The sequence below is a fragment of the Nansenia antarctica genome (genome assembly GCF_963989245.1).
Source record: "Nansenia antarctica genome assembly, chromosome: 1".
NCBI lineage: Eukaryota > Metazoa > Chordata > Actinopteri > Argentiniformes > Microstomatidae > Nansenia > Nansenia antarctica.
The window spans coordinates 47,012,226-47,035,457 of NC_137674.1; the positions used below are offsets into that span (position 1 = coordinate 47,012,226).

General features: G+C 44.7%; 1 protein-coding gene across 3 annotated transcripts in view; it reads right to left on the reverse strand.

Annotated features, from left to right (window-relative positions):
* Positions 1-4,386: 4,386 nt before the first annotated feature.
* The window catches only part of eml1 (EMAP like 1), a 65,006-nt gene continuing 46,160 nt past the window's right edge, over positions 4,387-23,232 (reverse strand). For 2 of the 3 annotated variants that reach the window (XM_080531710.1, XM_080531708.1), the window contains exons 5-22: positions 22,817-22,845; positions 18,197-18,326; positions 16,621-16,770; positions 13,622-13,691; positions 13,034-13,144; positions 12,574-12,669; positions 11,538-11,672; positions 10,957-11,056; positions 10,289-10,440; positions 9,291-9,416; positions 8,657-8,788; positions 8,096-8,163; positions 7,735-7,823; positions 7,010-7,107; positions 6,556-6,643; positions 6,005-6,100; positions 4,761-4,891; positions 4,387-4,638 (exon numbers count right to left, since the gene is read on the reverse strand). In XM_080531710.1, the coding sequence (XP_080387836.1) occupies positions 4,513-4,638; positions 4,761-4,891; positions 6,005-6,100; positions 6,556-6,643; positions 7,010-7,107; positions 7,735-7,823; positions 8,096-8,163; positions 8,657-8,788; positions 9,291-9,416; positions 10,289-10,440; positions 10,957-11,056; positions 11,538-11,672; positions 12,574-12,669; positions 13,034-13,144; positions 13,622-13,691; positions 16,621-16,770; positions 18,197-18,326; positions 22,817-22,845 (1,927 nt within the window). In that variant the 3' untranslated portion in view covers positions 4,387-4,512. The remainder of the gene's footprint in view (positions 4,639-4,760; positions 4,892-6,004; positions 6,101-6,555; positions 6,644-7,009; positions 7,108-7,734; positions 7,824-8,095; positions 8,164-8,656; positions 8,789-9,290; positions 9,417-10,288; positions 10,441-10,956; positions 11,057-11,537; positions 11,673-12,573; positions 12,670-13,033; positions 13,145-13,621; positions 13,692-16,620; positions 16,771-18,196; positions 18,327-22,816; positions 22,846-23,232) is intronic. The other variant, XM_080531709.1, reaches the window with a different exon arrangement.

The window sequence follows — 23,232 nt, forward strand, 5'->3', positions numbered from 1 at the left end:
GATTTAAGACTTCCCTTCTGGCCCCGACTAAAAGAACTGCCTCTGGCAGGACACCCAGGACAACATGCCTTCAAAGAAGAGGAGGAGGAGATGATGGAGGGAGGGAGGGAGAGAGGGAAGGCGGGCAGTTTCTCATCCTTCTACAATAGGATCATATACAGAGTAAATCAGACGTGTGTTTACTATTGAGTTGTAACCTTAAGAGGCATAGCCGTGACACTAACATAGGCTACAGTGGATCCAGAATATTCCATTTACAACCCAACAGGACTAGAGTAGCGTGTGTGTATCATGACTACAAGTCAGGGGAGGCTGGTGGAGGTAGAAATCGGAGGACGGGCTCATTGTAACGCCTGGAACGGTATCATTTAATCTTGAGGGTAGGTTAATTACATATGTCAACATGGCACAGTAATGCCACACACGATCCACAAGCACACACACACACACACACACACACACACACACACACACACACACACACACACACACGCCTTTGGTATCCCGAAAATCACATGTGCAACCACAAATAGAGCCCCACCCAAAAAAAGAATACTGTGAAACAGTACACATTCTCATTCTTTCATATCTAAAAACAAAGACAGCACACTGTGTCTGAACTGTCACGAGCTAATCCACCGCACTAACTCCGGAGACTTACAGGCAGATAAAGAAAACAAACGGCTTTGCAAATAGAATCCTAGACTGAATATTTCTCTGGAGATTGTGGAGAATTCAGGGCTCAGCTCAGGCAGTGTGTGTTTCCTGCATTCCAGCATGAGCCAAGCTCCCAAAATACAATTGATCCACAGGGGTAGAGAAACCATACTGCAACCCTGCTTGGGTTTCAGACAGGGGTTGTAACCTGCCTGGAATACAACCTGGGGGCCATTATAGCTTCATTGTTATCATCTCCATACAATTTAAAAAAAAATGCAAGATGATGTGTGGTCATTAAAGCAATAGGGTTTTCAAATAATGTAATCAAACTGTATATGCCTAATGTTGTGGTAGATGTTGAAACATCAATCACATTCTGTATTGGCCTGTCAATAACCTGTCAGTACAGCCGGCCTGCTCATTATGGTATGTCATGTGTGCCCGTTTCCATGACAACATTGCGATATCGTGAAGACCGTTAAATCAAACTAATGACCACGGTGATGCAGGTTTATCAGTATGACAATAACGGTTTTAGAAAGGGGGAAAAAACATCGTTATGAATAGTCCGATGAGAGTATTTAATATAGAATAGACGAACTGATGTCTTTATCGTGCATGACAGTAGGCTGTCAAAGATAATGGATGTTATTCAACATATAGGCCTTGGGGCCCAATATTATAATAGCATGAGCATCATGTCATCATTCCACATTACGTTCTATTGAGTATTTCGAGTACATCACTGGTTTGGATGACATCTGGACATGCACCACATCTACCGTACATATTATTGCTATTGTGTGTTATTGATACTATTGTTCTATTATTATGTTTATGCTGTGTGGATATGTTAAAGCACTTTGAGCTGCAACGTTTGCAGGAAAAGTGCTATACAAATAAAGGTTATTATTATTATGATTATTATTCAGCGCGCAGCATAGATAGAAATGACCGCTCGCATCATGTCGCGCTTGGGCGAAAGACGCGGCGGGCGAACCAAACGCGTGCTGCTTATCATGCTTACCTCATTTTCTTTTCTTCTATTTGGACCGAATGGACCGATATCTGCTCCCAGAACCGCAATTACAACAAAACGTCCTAATGTGTATATCAGTCAAACCTATACGTCAATGCAATGTCAATCAGTATGCTGAGATGCAATGCGAGAATCCGAACGTTTTCTCTTTCTCTCGAAACAGCTTCTTTGCGCTCCGTTGTCTCTCTCTCTACATGTGTGTATTCTTAATTCCATGTTCAAATGATGGTCGTGGTTGTCTCAATGAGAAGACTGTGAATTGCGGTTGACAGCCTCTTCTCTGTTGCCATATTTTCCTCCCGATGGTGGTGTTTTGGTGAGGCGGAGATTTGAGAAAGAACGGCGTGCATGTCATCGACTCAATGATGCCCACTAGCGGCGAACACGCACACATGCACCACGGGCTCTCTCTCTCTCTCTCTCTCTCTCTCTCTCTCTCTCTCTCTCTCTCTCTCTCCCCCCCCCCCCTCTCTCTCTCTCTCTCTCTCTCTCTCTCTCTCTCTCTCTCTCTCTCTCTCTATCTGTCTCTCTCTCCCTCCCTCCCTCTCTAATCTCTTAGTTTGTATGATAATATAATAAAAGTATGGATGCATAGACTGCCTGTACTTGAAACCTAATGTGATCTGCCAGGAGTATGATTCACCCCATCCATCATCCACCCAGATATATAACAATAACACATAAAACACTAGGACAAATAGGACAAAAATAGTCAGACACAGTTTCGAAGGAATTTGCAATTGTGTTTTACTGTCAAACAGATGTTGGAACTGTTTAAGTGTTGTGGATGCGTTTAAACCGTTTGACAAACACTCTTAATGGTATAGTGATCCACATCATAATGTCAACATCATATGTTCATATCATCGATTAAGAGGTCAACCAACCCTCCCTGCAAGGTACTACACTTTGTTAACATTCCATAACCAACTCTAACCAAACCAACATCTCTAAAATGATACATTACAAAAGGACTGGAGGTCAGTGAAATTATTTCATTGTAGTTACAATGATGTCACACAAATCTCCATATGCATGTCCCGTCAATATGATTAGGTGTGCAATACTGTAGCAGGTCAAACCAAGTTTGCTGTAGACATGCTTTTGATTATTTAGTATTATTTATTATTATCAGACTATGTAACCCTGTGTGAATGACAATATCAGTGTACAGAAAGGCTAACTGAGTGAGATATGACTTCTGGCTGGCTGTGAGGAGAAGACACTGTAAATTCATGTGACATGTTTGTTCATGAGTGGGTAGACTATGGGAGGCTGGTGGAGGCAGAAACCAGAGGACTCGCTCATTATGCAGAGAATTGAATGAGAAATGCTATTGCTATTCCTTATTCCGTTCCATGCATGACCATGAGCCTGTCCTCCGATTTCTACCTCCACCAGCCTCCCATGATGCCTAGTGAAGAAGAGTCAGAGACAAAGTTAGTGTTGCAGATACGTCATATGAGAAGTTAGCTATCCTTCAGCCTGGGAGAGGGTGCTTGCCAGTGGCAGACAGACAGACAGACAGACAGACAGACAGACAGACAGTCAGTACATAATAGGGGGTCACACACATGAAGTAAACAGTTTACAGTGCAATGGTCTGATCATTACAAACCTCTTATTTACACAACCAGTTCAGCAACTATACAAGGATTCGCAAGAAAGGGAAAACACAAGTAGTAATATTAACAGTAGATGATGTGTAATTATTATTATTATTATTATTATTATTATTATTATTATAGGATTTTAAGGAAATCATTTGGGGATACTGCACTTGGAAGCACATCACAGCCTCACCAATTGAAGCCTTGTCAACAGGCCTTCATTCCTGTGTCATTTTCATTTAGTATTCATTTAGTGTTCAATTCATTGAAGTTAAGTGACAGTTTGATTATTTAGAATAAAAGGTGAAATGGATAGTCAGTTCAATATGACTGACTGAAATCACTTAAAAACCATGCAGTACCTCAGGAAGCCACAGAATAGCAGCAGTGAGCTGGGGCCATAATATTCTAGCCTGACACAATGCATTTCCCATTGGCTGATTAGGCATTTGCAATGAACCAATGGTTAGGGGGGTAAACCTGCAGTAGTTACTGGCATGTATGCCTACTACATGATGAAAGACAAAGCAATCATGCTGTGTTGATGTTACTATACTCGTATGTGCTTCCTTTGACAGGAGCCTAGTTCAAATTCATGATACCATCAATAAACATCTCTCTTAGTCTTTCCCTGGGCCAGAGAGAGGAGAGGGAATCACTGATATGGGGTCGGGAAGAGCTCAGAGCTGCAGCTTCTACTGTTCTGTTGGTTTCCTGAGTCGTGCAGTGGAGGCTGCTGGGTGGTAGATATCAGAGGCCGGGCTCAGTATAACGCATGGAACGGAACCATTCCTCATTCCGTTTCATGCATTACAATGAGCCCGTCCTCCAATGTCTACCTCCACCAGCCTCCCCTGGAGTTGTGAGATACAAAATAAAGGAGGACAGGTCAAACATAACGCAAAAAACAACAACAACAACAACAATAACAATAACAACAACAACAACAACAACAACAACAAAGGTACTACTGTCTGTCGTATTCACCATGTTCTCCCGCCACATCCACCTTGTTGTTACAACGCTCTTCCCCCAACCCTACCCCCACCCCCACCCCCGCCTTCCCAACATGTGGATCTGAGTGCAGGGAAGCCCCCTAAGGAGAGGCCTCTGATCCAAAGAGACCCAACGGGTCTTCTGTCCTCCAGAAAGCTGTAGGCCTATCTGTATCTGTCTGGCTAGCTAGCTAGCTAGCGGAGCGGTTCACACTATCCTCCACTGCATGACGCTCATGTCCTTCCCTCCCGTGGAAACCAGGCAGCTGTCGTCAAACAGGAAGTGGACGTTGGTCACGTGACTGCTGTGGCCGCCGTAGACGTGACTGGGAGCCTGAGGGGAGAGAGAGGCGGGAAGAGAAATTACATTGAGATGTTTTCACAACACAGATTCTCTCCGTTGTGTAGATGGCTATCTGGTCTGGGAATTCGACCCTGTTAGAGTTCTGTTTTTACCCGGAATTGTGAGCAGGGGTATGCGAAGAGGTGGACTTTTCCAAAGTCGTCTCCTGTGACCAGTAGTCTGGTGTCACTGGACCTGCAGACAGCGTTGATGTCCGTCCCGTCTGAACCGTCTGGCCATAACCCTGGGGAACACAAGTCATGTTAGAGGACTGGTTATACTGATATTACAGCCCCTAACCCTAACCCTACACTCTCCTACAGTACATGTGTGGTGGGGAAAAAAGTGTCTACTAAGGGTTAATCAGCCTCTGATTATGAACAATGGGAATGCCAATGGGAATCTGTTTTTGCCAGAACTGTTAAATTCTTGGAAATATGTGTGTGAGGGGTTGTTTATGTACATTCCCACTTTCTGTGGTGCAGTTTCCTAATACTCTGTTCCAGTCATCACTCTTTGTGCCAAGGTCAGTGTGACCGAGGGGGAGGGGGTCTATGGGGCATAAAACCCACTGTTTGGTTTTGGTTTTGACTTACATAGCGCCTTATTCCAAAGTGTTTTACAATGGCCTCTCATTCACCCATTCACACACACACATTCACACACCAATGGGGACAAGCTACCATGCAAGGCGCCGGTCCGCTCATTGGGGACAATTTGGGGTTCAGTGCCTTGCCCAAGGACACCTCGACATGTGGCCAGCCGGGTTTCGAAACCGCCGATCTGCCGACCGTGCGATCATTAGACGCCAGCTCTACCTCCTGCAACAGAGCCGCCCCTAGATGCCCCTATCCCTAACCACTGTTTTGTCAGAGATGTTCAGATCATCACCATTTTGATATATCTATAGCATTTGCAACTGCTATGGACCTGATGACCTCATTGTAATCATAATAAAGGCTTAAAGCTATTGATCCTTCTTATCTCCTTGTGCTTCAATATTAAACTAAGAAGAAACCAAATTCAACCACACTTGCTTATGCATCCATGCCTTCTTAGTGCGTCTATTAACAAGAGTGTGTGTGTGTGTGTGTGTGTGTGTGTGTGTGTGTGTGTGTTTGAGAGAGAGAGAGAGAGAGAGAGAGAGAGAGAGAGAGAGAGAGAGAGAGAGAGAGATAGAGAGTGTGTGTGGGACTATAAACTATTAGTGGTCATAAATGTCCAGCAGACAGTTTGTCCTGTTGCTGCCTGGAGGGTATCCCTACCAAACACAGGAGGGTATGCCTACCAAACACAGGAGGGTATGCCTACCAAACACAGGAGGGTATGCCTACCAAACACAGGAGGGTATGCCTACCAAACACGGTGAAGCCCAGAGGGCAGGTGGAGGAGGCCCAGTCGATGTCTCTGGTGGTCTCCACACTCACCACCTGCTTACACACCGACGGGATCCCTGGGGGGGGACATAGACATCAATCACAGGACAGACTCACACAGCAAACCAGGGGAGGCTGGTGGAGGTAGAAGTCGGAGGACGGGCTCATTGTAAAGCACGGGGGATGGAATGAGGAACGGACGTGTTTCATATCATTCCTCATTCCACCCCGTGTATTCCAATGAGCCCGTCCTCCGACTTCTGCCTCCACCAGCCTCCACTGCAGCAGACATACATACTGACATACTGTCCATCGTGGACAGATTAGCCTACATAATACTGTTAAAGAATAGAGGATGTTTTGTTTGCGATTTAACCAGAGGAGTCACATTGAGATTTATATCTCTGTTTCAAACGAGCTCCGAAATCGAGGTGTCACCGTAAATCTCAATGAATGACCTCTGGTCATAGTGAGTTATAGTCCATGTGACACACAGCAAGGGCTGGCCAGCGGTCTGCTGCAGCACACTTACAGTACAGTATCTCGTAGTCTCCTGAGTTAGACATCAGATACTGAGAGTCCACAGACCAGTCTAGATGAGTTATGAAACTGGAATGACCCTGAGAGAGAGAGGGGGTGGGGGGGGGGGAGACAGACAGTCAGAAGGGGGGGATGGAAAAAGACAGACAGACAGAAAGAGAGAGAGCAACGTTGTTAATGCAGCGTCTTTGTTTACACACTACCGGACATGCACATAAAGAAGCTGCTATATCCTGTCGATACCAGAATGCGTGTTTGATTGAATTCCAGCCTCAGTCGCAATGCGGCTGTACAGTATGACAGTTGCTTTCAGAGTGCTCTGATGATGCATTATGCTGAGTATGGGCTTGTTTTATATCTCAACTCATGCTGCGGAGATGATAAGGGAGAGAGTGTGTGTGTGTGCATGTATCTGTGTCTGTGCTACTATAAATAAATCCACTCACCGAGCACTTTCCCACTCTACTGTACTTCCGGCTACACTCAGACACGGCGTAGATGTAGATGTAGTTGTCGTGGGAACCGATCGCCAGGAAGTTGCCATCTGGAGTGTGTGACAGGACATTAGAGAGGTCAGAATGCACAGTGTGCCATTAAAGCATCACATGTCAAAATGTTGTTCTTGTTCAGTCAATGTTAAAGGGAAACTTTTCAACTTTTTGACTTCACATTTATTGTATCCAGCTAAACATTGTTGATGTGTCTCTTTCACTCCAGAGATTGAAATGTTCTTTAGTAGCCAACTAAACTTGACTATGGTTGTCTTGACATTAACAGGGGAGTAAATGGACTGCACTTATATAGCACCTTTATCCAAAGCACTTTACAACGGCCTCTCATTCACCCATTCACACACACATTCACACACCAATGGCGGCAAGCTACCATGCAAGGCGCCAGCCCACTCACTGGGAGCAATTTGGGGTTCAGTGTCTTGCCCAAGGACACTTCGACATGTGGCCAGCCGGGGCTCGAACCACCGATCTGCCAACCTTGCGATCATTAGACGGCGGCTCTACCTCCTGCTGCCCCAGTACACAGTGTAGGCTAGTACACAGATCTAGACCAGGCTACTGTGCTTGTCCATAAAGCTGTCCTATTCAAAACTAAAACGATTTGGTCAGAACCAATGATGTACTGGATTATATATGTACATGGTCAGATGTCTTACCTGGAGCAAAGCTCATAACAGACAGTTGTTCGTTTCCATCAGTGTGGACTGTGACCAGATCCTTAGTCTCAGTGTCCAAGACAAGCCACCTGTAGGATACAAGATATTGTTGTCATATTATGTTATTATATGTCTAAATATTGTAACTATTGCAATATTGTAAATATTGTATTTGGGCTGACTGTATCTGCTGTGCAGAAAATTGACCCTCTGGAATATAAAATATAAAATATTCTCCTCACAAGCAACACACCCTTCAACTGACATTTCAATAATTGCATTTTTATATCAAATCTGATCTCTGTGGCTTTTATGATTGACGTTAATTAATGAGATTCTTCCTCAAGTACTTCCTCCTTACCTGCCGGTCTGCGTTCCTATAGCAACCACTGAGCCAGAGGGATGGAAGCCAGTGGATTGGGCAGCATCCTGACCAGAAATGAAACAAGATAAGTCTCCATACTGCACCCTAACCATGCTACCATTCCTCATTCTGCATGCGTTACAATGAGCCTGGCCTCCAATTTCTACCATCATCAGCCTTCCCTGACTCTATTACATTTCACTTCACATTGATAACCACCATCTGAAGAAAAAAAACTATTATAATCCACAAAAATACAGAAGCTTTCAGAGAAGATTGATAATTAACGGCTTGTGGCAGCAGAGTAATTCAATCAGATGCTCCAACAGCTGCTGTCCTGCTGGATTTCATTTATTCCCACCAATCAGTGACTAATTGAGACTTAAGGAGCCAGGTGTGTTCCCTCTCTGAGTCATTAACTCCCAATGAGAGAGACACTAAACCCAGCAGGACAGCAGCCTCCCGAGGCCTGGACTCATCCTCTCCCCTGGCAAGAGTCATTATAAGAATCAGTGTGTGATGTTCATAGTCGTCCACCAGATGGCGCTGTGTCCCTACCTCCATAGTTTTGGTCCAGACAGGCTGGTGTGAGGAAGAGTCCCAGAGGCTGATCTGTTTGTCGTGGCCACAGGTGAGGAACTGAGACCTGCAGGGATGGACCGCTAGACCCCACAACTCATCTGTATGTCCCTGGAGGAGGAGAAGAGAGAGAGAGGGGGGGGTGAGAGGAGAGGAGAGGAGAGGAGAAGAGAGGAGAGGAGAGGAAGGGGGGGAGGAGAGAGGAGGGGAGGGGAGAGGAGGGGAGGGGAGGGGAGAGGAGGGGAGGGGAGGGGAGGAGAGGCGGGGGGGAGAGGAGAGGGGGGGAGGAGAGGAGAAGAGGGGAGGAGAGGAGAGGAGAGGAGAGGAGAGGAGAGGAGAGGAGAGGGGAGGGGAGGAGAGGAGAGGAGAGGGGAGGAGAGGAGTAATACTTCATTAGTCCATCTGTGCCAACTTTAGTCCGTCATCAGTTCTGCACTCTAAACTTGACATACTGTATACTATACGACATTTGCGGTGATTATACTGTATTACAGTATAATCACCGCAAATGTCGTCATATACTGTATAGGAGGTCGAAATCGGAGGACATACTCATGCAACGCAAACGGGTTGATACCATTCCTCAATCCGTTGATACAGATCTGTTACCAACCTGTGTGATCGGGGTGAAGTCTCCATATAAACTGCCCTGTAGGACATAGTTCCTAGTGGTCCCGATGAGCACACTCTCTCCTCTGCCCTCGGCTATGGTGCGTACAGGGCCAAACAGCTCTGGGACCTGAGGAAGGTGGAGGGGAATACTGTATCATTATGAGGATTGTGTACTTTGTCTTGTCGGTTGGAGTTTAACGCCCCTGGTCCACGCTGGATACCTCTACCTCTGCAGATACCTCTACCTCAGCAGATACCTCTACCTCTGCAGATACCTCTACCTCTGCAGATACCTCTATCTCACACTGTGTGGCTACTCTAACCTGTTAACCATGGCCGCCGAAATGACGCACACGCGTCCTCTACTGAGGTAGAGGTATCAGGCATAAGACCTCAATAAAGGATCCTGTCATCCGGGGGATTGTACAATTTATAAATAAGATACAGAATCAACATGACCATTGAAATACATAAACCAAAAACCGCTCTTAACAAGCTTGCTCTGGTCTTTGGCAATAATGATGCATCCAGTGCTCAGTATGCAGAATGTGTCTGTGCTAGATGCACCTATTCATTAATTCATGTTATGGCCTAGACCTTGCCTGAGCTGCAGGGGCGCTTAAGCATGGCATTACTACATTAGATGGTTATAATGTAGTCTCTATTGGATAATGAGGTTAGGGCCTACAGCCACATCAATTATGAGCTTCTTATTCATGTCTCGTTCTGGCAATGGATAATACCATGTAAAACTGGGGTTTAGAATGTAGCCTGGTACAGATATGGTCTTTGCTACACAATGGGAGGCTGGTTCCTCCTCGCTTGAAGGGTTCTTCAACAGCGAGTTGTTTCCATGGAACTGTGCGGCCTCTGCTCGCTCTTAGGGGGCTAGGCTCAGGTCACTGTTCAGCATGTTGGAACAGTGTTTTTTCTTTTCTTTTTCACTATAGAGATAAACTCATTGATTGGGTTTGGGTTGAGTGATTGGTTGTGTCTCACCTCCACAGTTTGGATCTGGTGGTAGCTCCCATCCCAGGAGATGAGTCTCCGGTCTTTTCCGCCTGACACCAGTGTGCCATTCCTCAACATACACAGTGCAAAGATGCTGCCCTCGTGTGCACCCTGAATGGCGTGGCTAATACGGTTAGTGCCTGTGAGAGAGAGAGAGAGAGAGAGAGAGAGAGAGAGAGAGAGAGAGAGAGAGAGAGAGAGAGAGAGAGAGAGTGAGAAAGAGAAAGAGAAGGAAAAGAAGATATGTGTTATTTCGTCCCATGGTCAGAAGGAGTGTCTCTCACAAGACATGACTGTTCTATTCTGGGCTTGACCCTGCCTTGACCCCCAAACTCATGACAACACTCTCAGAATGAAACGCCTCAAAGCGCTAAAACCATTCACTACCTCAGCATCGTACAGCCTTTACAATAACACTACGCTGAATATAAGGGAGAAGACTGCAATAGAATACTCCACATCTTGTTTGTTTTGCTTCCCTTTGCTTTTGCTTTGAGTGATATTTGAAGTATGTGTACAAAGCATTACAGCTCCCAATTCCTTAGATGAAATGCTTTCCTTGTTCCCGCACTGGAATGTGTTTACAAAGGTTACACACTCCTCAGCTGTAACGTGTTGTTGTGATGTCATTGCACTGAGTGGCCATGTTGCTGTACCTTTTCCCCACACCAGTATGTTGCCACTGGAGTCTCCTGTTATGATGTCTCCATTTTCTGAAAAAGTCGCACACAACACAAACTTGGGCTTCTCTTGTTTCTGCAAGAGACATAAATATCACTTTATTACCTCAGGGCAGACACAGAAACAGCATGACAGTCAGCAAACACACAGAAACAGACGCATGCAAATAGATCGAAAAATACAACATCTTACAGTTATTATAAATCTGAACTGATTTCCACGTAACATGACATCGATAATCTAGGGAACTGAGGCGACACCGTCTGTCCAATAATAATGTCACTTTTTCTCTATACTCAAGTACAGTGAAGATGAGAATCTGAGTGTACGATCAGGGGAGACTGGTGGAGGTAGAAATCGGACGACAGGGCTCATTGTAATGCATGGCATGGAATAAAGAATGGTATCGGAACGAGGAATGGTGTCAAACTTCCTTCTTCATTCCATTCCACGCATTACCAACGCCCCCCCCCCCCCCCCCCCGTCCTCTGATGTCTACCTCCACCAGCCTCCCCTGACGACAGCACAGCACATGATGAGAAATCTCGCGTCATACCTCGAACAGGCCTTGTTTCTTCACCAGGGTCCCTCTCTCTACGGTCCAGAAGTAGAGGTGAGACTTCCCACAGGTGACGATGATGTTGGTGTCGGTGGGGTGGAAGTCTGCTGCAAACACTGACTCGTTGGAGCACTGGCACAGGACATACAGAGACAGGCGTTAGTCCACATGACAGTCTGTATGTACGAGGCTAGAGTATAGTGTCAGGAATAGGGTTTGAAGAATTCCCGTAATTTTCCATATGGAATATGGATATTAGCGGAAAGTTTCCCAAACTTACGGGAATTTTGCAATATGAATGGATGAATATGAATGAAAGAATATGAATGGAAGAATATGAATGAAGGAATATTTGATGTTCTTGTCCAGTCACGTTCCCACACAACCTCACAGGATTACAAAGACACACTGAACAGAAAAAAGACTACCAATACCAATAACACAGAGACAGTCAGTGGTTGTGTTCCAATATCCACATATCGTACCACTAAGAATGAAGTCATGTTGGCCATGCAGTCCCAATGCAAGGCTAGTGTGGATACTGGAACTTACTGTCGCCGTCATTTCTACATTTCTACTACACTGGCTCCCCGCTGGTGGAATGAGCTTCCCACGGCTGTCAGAACTGCAGAGTCACTACCCATCTTCAGTAGGAAACTGAAGACCCATCTCTTCAGGTTACACCGTAACTGCTCCTCCTGAGACATCTACTACCCCCAGCACTGCGTCTCCCGAGACACCCGCTGTTCCCCTTTACTGTGTCACCCAAGACTTCTACTGCCCCCCCTGCACTGTTTCTCTGTTTCTCCAGTGTCAGTTTTTCTTTCTATCACGGGGACTGCCAATGGCCCAGGACCTGAGCTAGATTACTCTTCCTGCTACGACAGGTGGATTGATGATTCACTTGCTTAGTCAAATGTATTGATTGCTAAATGCCAGCTAAATGCCAAAAATGAAAATGAATTTCACAAGTTAAACCACCTTGTGTCTTTGTCTGTGTAAGGAACATGTTTTAACCACGGTCTTGACTCACCTTGACATCCGCCAGTCTCTCCTCTCTCTGCCAGTCCCACACAGAGAGGACATGGTCGTTGGAGTCATCCACGACACACAGCGTGTTGCCTCCGTTCTGTACAGACACACACACATAGCACACACACACGCACGCACGTACACACACACACACACACACACACACACACACACACACACACACATAGCACGTACACGCACACACACACACACACACACACACACACACACAATGAAATCAATCAGTCAGCCCTGATTTCCCATGGTCTCTAAGGTTTTCTTAACCTTTTGTCTGAGCAGGGAAAAGCCCTGCAGCAAACAGTCTTCATGAATGTGGATTAGTGTGTATTTGATTGACTCAATCGCTATGCAAACCAAATCTCCCTCTGGGATATTTAAAGTGGATAAAGAGCGATTGATTGGTAGTGTTTGCAGGGAGCTAGGCCCACTACAGTACTTACCGACTTGGAGAATGCCAGGCAGACCAGGGCGCGGTCGAAGAAGCCTGTACCCAGGACATGGAGGGTGTTCAGGCTGACAGAGTCCCACACACGCACATGAGGAGCCAACTGCTGCCAGGACAGATACATCATTAGCAGGATGATCCCTGTGAGTGAGTGTGTGTGTGTGTAGGTGTGTCTGTGTGTGTGTGTGTGTGTGTAGGTGTGTCTGTGTGTGTGTGTGTGTGTGTGTGTGTGTGTGTGTGCGCGTGTATGTCTGCGTGAGTGTGTGTGTATGTGTGTGTGTGTGTGTAGGTGTGTCTGTGTGTGTGTGTGTGTGTGTGTGTCTGTGTGTGTGTGTGTGTGTGTGTGTGTGCGTGTGTGTGTGTGTGTGTGTAGGTGTGTCTGTGTGTGTGTGTGTGTGTGTGTGTAGGTGTGTCTGTGTGTGTGTGTGTGTGTGCGCGTGTGTGATTGTGTGTGTGTGTGTGTGTGTGTGTAAAACACAGGGGACCGTCGAATTACATTTTCTCATTATTTCTGTTCTTGTTTCTAATCATTAAACACATGAACTGAGGCGGGCCGTAGTATGAGAACGGAAGGGTCCCTTACTTTGCCGTCAGAGGAGGTGCCGGCCACCTGTCCTGTTGCTATGGTTATCTTATCCGGATGGATGGCCAGACTGGAAGAGGCAGAACGAGGAACAGACAGTTAGCAAGACTTTGAACATCTGAGAGGACATTAGAATTAACGACGTGCGCCCGCTGAGAGAGGGGAGCGGCCTCGACGAGGATCAACGAGAATGTTTTATATCTGAGCGTGGTGTAGAAATGTGGCTAGCAATTATGGTACGGTATCATAGTGAAAATGCCCATTTAGCAGACGCTTTTTTATCCAAAGTGACTTACATGGAGTACATCAGGGGAGGCTGGTGAAGGTAGAAATCGGAGGCTGGGCTCATTATAATGCATGGAACGGAATGAGGAGTGGCATCCTACAATGAGCCCGTCCTCCGCTGTCTGCCTTCCCCCACCTCCCCTGCGGTACAGTGAGTACATACATTCGTTGTTCGTGTATGGCCCAAGCGGGAATTGAACCAACAACCGTAGCATGAATTTAGCAGATTTCTACCTCTAGTCTATTCTAAGACTCATCCAACTATCTCACTAATATCTGTTCATTATCGTGTTGATCCCAGCAGGGCAAACTCAGGTCTGGTTACTCTGCCACTCATTATCTCCCCTGAGTACCCCTGTCCGTAGGGCGGTAATGACCTGTCCAACATCATCATCATCATCATCATCATCATCATCCTCATGTAGTACAGAGCAGCAGCAGCAGACAGCTGTTTACCTTCATCTTCTTCATTACCAGGGTGATTTACCTGCGCCAGACCAGAATACTGAACAGGAGGAGGATAGGGGGTAGATATGCACTGACATCAGTCAGGAGGAGGCAGGTGGAGATAGGAATTGGAAGACAGGCTCATCAGGAATGGTATCAAACACGTGCCTTTGATACCATTCATCATTCCATTCAATAAGCCCGCCCCTCCGATTCATACCACCACCAGCCTCTCTGAAATTGTAACTTCCACTAGCTATGAAATGTAGTATAATAACAGTCATTGTGAAACGAATATGTGCATTGATGTGGGAGTTAACAAGCCAGCTAACAAAGAGGTCTTTTCAACATTGTTATGGTGTTTCCAACTGGACATTGTGATGCGATTCCCCCTCTGCTGTCTAGAATACAACAGCAGACCTCAGTATACTTCTCAAACATGATGTCTGTGAATCTAATGATGATGATGATGATGATCCCACCTCTCAGGAGGGAAAATAATAATGGATAGTCTGGGTGTGGCTCCTCCAACTGAAAATTGTAGTGCAATTCTCTCTGAATGTATGAATCATAGGCTCCTGTCAACCTCAATGAACGGCTATACAGTGGGGTGCAAAGATGTGGCCACCCCTAGTTAAATCTAAGTGAAAAGAAGCAAACCTAACCTCTAGGTACACAGTTAAACATGACACATTTCATCACATTTTAAAGCAAGATTCATTTGTATTTTTAACTTCTTACTGTTTCAAAATAATAAAACAAGGAAAAAGGCAACTATAAACACTTTCTGTAGTCAGCTGTGTCTTTCAATTCTTGTTTTTGGAATTTTTCCTGGCAGAACACCTCTAGCTCAGAAATATTCTTCGGCCTTCTTGCATGCACGGCATGTTTGAGATCTCTCCACAGAAGTCTGGGGACTGTGATGGCCATTCCAAAACCTTCATCCGTCTTTCCTGGGGGTACTTCATGGTTGATTTTGAGGTAAGCTTCGGGTGATTGTCTTGCTGGAATACCCAACCTCTCTTTAACTTCAATTTCTGGACTGACCTTCGAACATTAGCCCCTAGAATGTTGTGATATTTGGTGGAATCCATTTTTTTCCCCACCCGCATAATATTGCCTGTGCCCCCAGCTGTTACACGACGCCAAAGCATAATGGATCCACCTCCATGCTTAACAGTTGGCAATGTATTATTCTCTACAAATGCTTCACCCTTTTTTCTCCAAACATACCTTCTTTGGTTGTGGTCAAAAAGATTCATTTTGGTTTTGTCAGTCCAAAGCACATTGTTCCAATAGGCTTCAGGTTTCTCAAGGTTTTCTTTTGCATACTTAAGACGCTTAATTTTGTGTTGAGGTCGTAGGAAAGGCTTCTTTCTGGCAACTCTGCCATGTAGGTCTTTGTTGTTTAAGGTACGCTGTATTGTTGTCTTGTGAACAACTAGACTGGTGCCTGCTACTCTTTTTTGCAGCTCTTTTGCAATGATGTGTGGTTTCATCTGAGCATTTCTCACCAGATCTCAGGCCATTCTATCTGAAACATTTCTTGATCTTCCAGATCTTGCCTTGACTTCAATTGTTCCATTTATTTTCCATTTTCTGATGATGTTTCTGACAGTGGAAATTGGTAGTTTTTTTTGTAGCCTTCTCCTTGATGGTGGAAGTGAATCTTGTATAATCTTGTGTATCTTGATTCTGACATCCTTGGACAGTTGTTTAGAGTCGGATACTTTAGAAGGCATGGAGTTACAGAATATATAGTACAACCCTGGAATTATATTCACCTGACTCATTGAAGCCTGAGTAACAAGTAAATCACTTGGAGATTAATGGTAACAGACATTTAAAACATTTTTGGGGGTGCCCAAATGTTTGCACCCCATTGTATACTGTATATTGTAATGTGAAAAGCGTAAAGAGTAACAATGGAAATGATGCAGGGATAAAGCACATGACGTATTCCTTCTGCCCATGTCACTTAAAAGTGTTTATTCAGACCCCCTCTCTGTGTCTCTCAGTTCCACAGTCTCCGAGGTTACCATTTCTATGTCTCTTACAGTAACAGTGTTTATCCAGTCCCGACGTTACCCCTTCTCTATGTCTCTTACAGTAACACAGTGTTTATCCAGTCCCAACGTTACCCCCTCTCTATATCTCTTACAGTAACACAGTGTTTATCCAGTCCCAACGTTAGCCCCTCTCTATATCTCTTACAGTAACACAGTGTTTATCCAGTCCCGAGGTTACCCCTTCTCTATGTCTCTTACCACTTGATGTCGTCTGTGTGTCCGGTGTAGTGCCTCTGGAGCTGCTCGTCCACGTTGTACAGGACCACCACGGAGGCTATGAAGTACACCGTCTCCCCCGTAGGCAGCAGGTACAGGTTGGAGCGACAGTCCCGTCCCCGGTACCCATAACTGGACACACAGTCATGTCAGGACCAACAACTTTAAAAGGATATCAGCTCTACATACATAGAGCATCTACCAGTATCTTTAATCGGATTTGATTAAAACGATTATTTCATTATTCTAATTGAATGAGGCTGGTGCAGTAGATTGCTTTCTACGCATCATATCTTGTGCATCATATTCATGTATGGAAATTTAAAAAAATAAAAAATAAATAAAAAATGAATGTTATACTATATCAACCAGTCTTATTTCATTTGAGTATATCTAAATCAAATTAAATAAGGAAACACATCGCATCTTATCTTATCGCTCCCATCACGCAAAGCCCCGCCTCTCTGACCACTCTGAGTTGGATAGAAACAGATACTACAGATAAGATCATTCCTCTTTTAGAGAATCCACGCTCTGGATTCTGCCCTGAGGCTAAACCAAACCACAGACAGAAGACCAAACATTCATATCCTCTCATCCTCCTGGAGTTTCTCGAAAAATATGCTTTCTTCTCTTTTCTCCTATCCCTGTATAATCTGTTCTGTTCTGCTGAAATAACCTTGATTCTTTCAGGGAGAAGAAGAGGGGGAGCAGAGGAGGAGGAGAGGAGTAGAGGGGGGATGAAGAAAGGAGGAGGAGAAGCTAACTCTATCCTCCTCCGCCTGGCAGCTGTGGGATCAGTGTAATTGCTGAATGCAGGAATGGCAGGCCAGGTGGATGATGCAGTATAGGGTAGAAACATCCAGCCAGACAAAACCATGTGGATGGAGAGGAGTGGGTGACTTCTACATTGTCCTGTATTACACCACAGAGCAATCTGAATCTCCCTCTCCCTGAGAGCAGAACACTTCTCTAAAGATGAGGGAATGCATCAGTGGAGGCCGGTGGAGGTCGAAATGGGAGTGCAGCCTCATTGTAATGCATGGAACGAAATGAGGAGTGGTAATCATTCCATTCCATGCATTCCAGATCCCATTCTTCATTCCATTTCATGCATCCTCATGAGAGGCTGGTATCTCTGAGGTCACAGCCTTGCTGCCAAGTTCATGGAATCATGGTCAAATAAATGTGCACAAACAACCCCACCTAATTATCATCCATTGGTTATTCACATTGAATTTCCGGCCAATGGTGATGAGCATAACGGAATGTTGCCATGCCATGTGACCATCAATCTTAATCTGTTTGAGTCCTTTGTGTCGTTGTGAGCTGTAATCCTTTTGTTATTGTTAACATAATGCTAAAATGCCATCATGTGACAATCAATCTTGATCTATTTTTTTGGGGGGGGGCGGGTGGGTCATATATTTGTCATACTGTTTTTTGTAAATCTCATCAAAGAGTAACAAAGACTCACAACGTTGTGGAGTTGAGTGACCACTATTCCCCAAGGGGAGTTATGTCATGGTTATGAATCGACCACAGTAGAAAAGGATACACCCAGTCCAGTTTGAGTTTCTTGGTAGGTAGGTCAGCTTTGGCTTCCAGGGAGTAGGTGTCCACCAGGTCTTTGGGCATGTACATGGTGACGGGTCGTCCCTTCAAATACATTTTCACATACCCTTCCTCTAGAAAGAGCAACAGACACTTTCAGTTGACAGGCAATTGTGAGTCAGCAACGATATAGTGTAGAGAGGTGTGTGTGTGTGATGGACTGGTGAGAAAGGTGAGGGGGAAGAATGGAGGATGGAGGAGGGGGGGTTTAAAGAGTTTAAGTATGAAGGAAAAATACAGAGAGAGAGAGAGAGAGAGAGAGAGAGAGAGAGAGAGAGAGAGAGAGAGAGAGGGGGGGGGGGGGGATTTAAGGGATTTCATGAGCTTTCATGAGAAAATATATTTTACAAAAACCAAAAGTTTAAAAAGTGGAATTGATCTAGAGAAGAAAATTATAGATCAGCAAAGAGAGATAAAGATGCTTTGATTTCGGTTTTATTAGTCAATTCCAAAACATTCAGAAAACAACAGATGATGCAAAATGAGCTGCAAGCAGTTTGTATTGTTGTGAAGCGTTATAGCATTTAGAATGTAAAGGTTATAACACACACAGGTTAACCAGAGCAGACACACAAGTGGAAAGATGGCAAAAACATCTTGATGTACACAAAACATGCAAAAGAACAGAAAACTGAAACAAACAATAACATTAAACATAAACATTTTTTTTTTGTCCATTTACATTTGAGGTTATAACTAAACATCTTCTAGGGAGGAGAACGTGTGTACTGTAGACAGGACGAAGCTCTGTGACAGATGTGGAATTATTGACTGGGAGATTAGTCAGGCCTCCATTAAATATCTAGGAGAGGAATTGAGTTTCTCTCATGTCCATTTACTGTCCAAAGGAATGAAACCGCTGAAGAGCTGGTCAATAGAACCAGTGTCGCTTTAATAACACGATTGAGAAGAATTGTCCAAGAACCTCCGCCTAGTAACAGATCTGGAAGTACTGGCTGGGGGATTTGATTGGGCTCCTGTAACTGGGCGTGTCTAAAGAGGAGTAGGAGGACTGACTGGCTGACTTCCTCAGCGGAAGGGTGAGCGCCGGCGTCTTTCTGACGGCAGGCTTCACAGCCTTGTCAGACGCCATCTTGGATTTAGGCCTCCTTTGGGCGGAGCCAACAGACACGGCTGCAGCCTCTGGGGCGTCGCCGGATCCTGTCCGTTTCGACGGGCGGCTCAGATATATCTGTACAGTGACTAGGTGAGGGGGGCGGAGTTGGAGAGGGCCAATGACACAAGGTAAGGAGGGAGGGGTCGGTAGAATACAGCAACGTTAGACAGCTGTCATATACTGTATATACAATGTATGTATTATGCCACAACGACAACCGCGAATGAAGCACAGGACTGGCAGGAGACTAGCTACTGGGTCTACTAGAGGGCAACTAGTGGTGGGGGAAAACTACAAGGGCATAAAAATACTTTTACGAGAACACCTACTGTATGAGTTATTTTACTATGGCAGCCTAATTTACTATGGTTAATCTTCCACAATAAAGCACCAATTCTGGTATCAAGAAATGGTGTTTATGACTCTAATGCACCTTTTCACTTCACTTGAGTGCCAATTTCACATTCATTTTTTGTAATTTCACATTTCATTGGTCTTATTTAGTCTAGCAGCATCAAATCTGTAGTCAAAACGACCATGGATTTCAGTCCAGGCGACTCATTGAACCAAACAAGTTTTTTTTTTTTTTTTTTTTAAATTAGCTTCTGGTTTCACACAAATAACCCAGACTCAAGGACATGCAAGAGAAGACTTCTGAAAAGATTTCAAAAGCTGAAAAGTGAAGACGTGACATCAGCTTGTAATGCAAATTCTCAGAAGAGAGAGGGTTCTTAGAACATCATCTCTAAGTGTTCTGGGTGCACAAGAAAATTCTTTGTGTGGTTTCTATGGGCTGAGCAAACACACTTCTAGAATGTTGCGCTACAGTTAACAGCTAGTAGTGTGATAGCAGCACAGCATCACTGCAAACAAACACACACACACACACACACGGTCAAAACTCAGAGAGGGTGTGTTAGTCCACTCTTGGCTAACAAACTGCATTGGGGAGGGATGCTAGCACACTCACATCTGTCGACCAAATCCCGCCCCTGACTTACAGCAACTCTCTGGACACTGGGCCATAACTTCGATTCAGTAAGGCCAGAAGATTCTAAAACAGTACAAATTATTCATATAAGGCCTGTCAATAAACTGGGTTCTTCAGCTCCAGATATGAGATCTATGCACCTGTGCGGTCTCATTTAGCCTCTATCCACTGCTCAGAGCAGAGGAGATGGGAGGAAAGCTGAAACACTCCTATCAGTGGAGGAGGGTGGAGGTAAAAATCGGAAGACGGACTCCATTGTAATGCATGGAACAGAATAAGAAATACACTTGTTTGCTACCATTCCTCATTAGAGTTCCATGCATTACAATGAGCCCGTCCTCCACCCAGCCTCCCCTGCCCCCTATAGTAGCCTGGTCCCAGATCTGTATGTGTGCAGCGTGAATGGTGTGACAAGAACAATCTGGCTAGAGCACATACAGTTCTGGAGCCAGGCTAGTTCTAAGGCCTTATAAGGTAACACCATGTCCAGAGAGCTGCTGATTGGGCGAGGGGGGGTCAGGGACCAGAGCCTACCTTTGCAGTGGGTCACCCGTCGCATCCCTTATGAGTCACAGAGAGAGACAGAAGGGCCAGGTGAGGATGCGCATCACTTCCTGTTCCTTTCTATTGTCTCTTTTCATTTCCATTCCTCTTTGATGAAAAAAGTGGTTGTTTTTCTTGATATTGTGTTTTATAATGTTTTTTTATGATTGTAAATTGTGTGTATGCAGAACTCCCTTGTAAAGAGACCTTGGACTCAATGTGACTCCTAAATTAAGGTTTAATAGAATATGTGAGCTAGATATTTTAGTTTTGATAAAAAATAATAAAAAATAATTTCGAATTATAAGCAGACTAATATCGTGCTACAGTACATGTAGAGGAGGGACTCCCTGACTGACTCCCTGACTGACTCCCTGACTGCACGGTCATCAAGCCGGTTTGATTTAATGTTGATTCGATGTGTAATCCTTTTGGCCGTTTGCTCGATAAAGTACTGCTGTTGGGATTGAATGTTGAGACAACACTAGCATGAGACAACACGAGCATGAGACAACACTAGCAGCTGCAGGGAATTATAGGACCATAATTGATTCAGGTGTTCAATATGGACCTGGTTAATTACGGCTCCGGCAGACCCCCCCCCTAACCCTAACCCCCCCCCGCCCTTCATTCAAGCAGACTAACCCAAGTAAATCAGCCTAATGGTATCGCTAGTGTAATTTACCCAACGATCAATAACATTCTGGAGATGCCTCTAATCAATCCTTCCTAATTAATCCTTCTGGTTACTGCTGCAGGATTCTATAATCATGTTTTTAACTTTCGACTGTTTATTTTTATTTTCTTCACAGTTGTATGTCTTGGAACAGGTGTTGAAATGTACGGGGGCTGTACACGCTGTTGTATAAGGCTTACTGGTCAAAGATTATCGTTTGTTCAAAATAAGTCAGTGTGCTCTGTCAGTATTCAAATAAACCATAAACAGATAAACATGTATTCAAACTCAAATAGACAAATAAATAGTTAAATTCAAACATACAAATCATAACATGTGCATGACTCCTAGGGGGGATTCTATCAACGTCGCTAAAGGAAAATCTTATAAGTCTTATTTTGATAAGTCTCGTGAGACTGGATTTTCCTTTAGCCACGTTGATGAAAGGAAAGAGGAAACGAGTGATGACGAGATGGAGGAGAGGAGCGGAAGGAATGTGTGTTTAAAGAAGGGGAAGATGATTACACATGGACGTTGGAGGACGGTTGATTATTGGTTGGTGGATGGATGATTATTGGTTGGATGGATGGATGATTATTGGTATGGATGTTTTCAATGAAGCAACACAATAGCACATTACAACACAAGTTCACCACTGTACTGTAGACCAGGGAGGCTGAAGGAGGTAGAAATCGGAGGACGGGCTCATTGTAATGCATGGGACGGAAAAGGAAGTGGTATCAAACACGTGTTCCATTCCATGCATTACAATGGGCCCATCCTCCGATTTCTACCTCCACCAGCCTCCCCCTGCTGTACACCACAGCACAGCAGCACATTTCATTACAGGCTTCAGTGACTCTCGGAGGTGAGAGTGTCAGAGACATTAAATCAAATCTGGCCATTGCATTTGTTTTGCACTTCTGAAAATATAGTTTCAGGAAAGATGCTTAAAACAAAACGCAAGGACATTTCTCAGGATTATGTTTACACCTCATAAGACCATCAACCAGGGGAGGCTGGTGGAGGTAGAAATAGGAGGACGGGCTCATTGTGATGCATGGAATGGAAAAAGGAATGGTATCAAATGTGTGTTTGATAGCATTCCGCATTCTGATCCATGCCTTACATGCCCGTCCTCCAATTTCTGCCAGCCTCCCCTGCCATTAACCTCTACCACACAGAGAGCCACTAATAGCCTGGTATAACAGATTCTAGTAGGTCCTATTGCTCTTACCTGCATTGAACACAGGGTCCTTCTGTTTGCTGCGAAAATGGAGAGAACTGTGAGTCCATACATCGAACCATGCATGGATTTATGTCACATTTCTACTTCATAGTGTGTGTGTGTGTGTGTGTGTGTGTGTGTGTGTGTTTGTGTGTGTGTGTGTGTGTGTGTATTCTGTTCTCTGTCAAAGCAGATTCTACTGTAGGTACTGTATGTGCAAGATTTTGCTCCAGGAAAGCACTAACACACCTGTTTCAGACAATCTTCAATCTGGACCACAATGAGATGAATCAGGCGTGTTAGGGCTGGGCTCTAAACAATAAGACAGTATATCCCACACAGACACTGGAGGGTCAACAAGACCTTCGTGCTTCACAGGGCGACGGCGAGTCGTCGTGACTCGTGACGTTGACGTAGTTACGTAC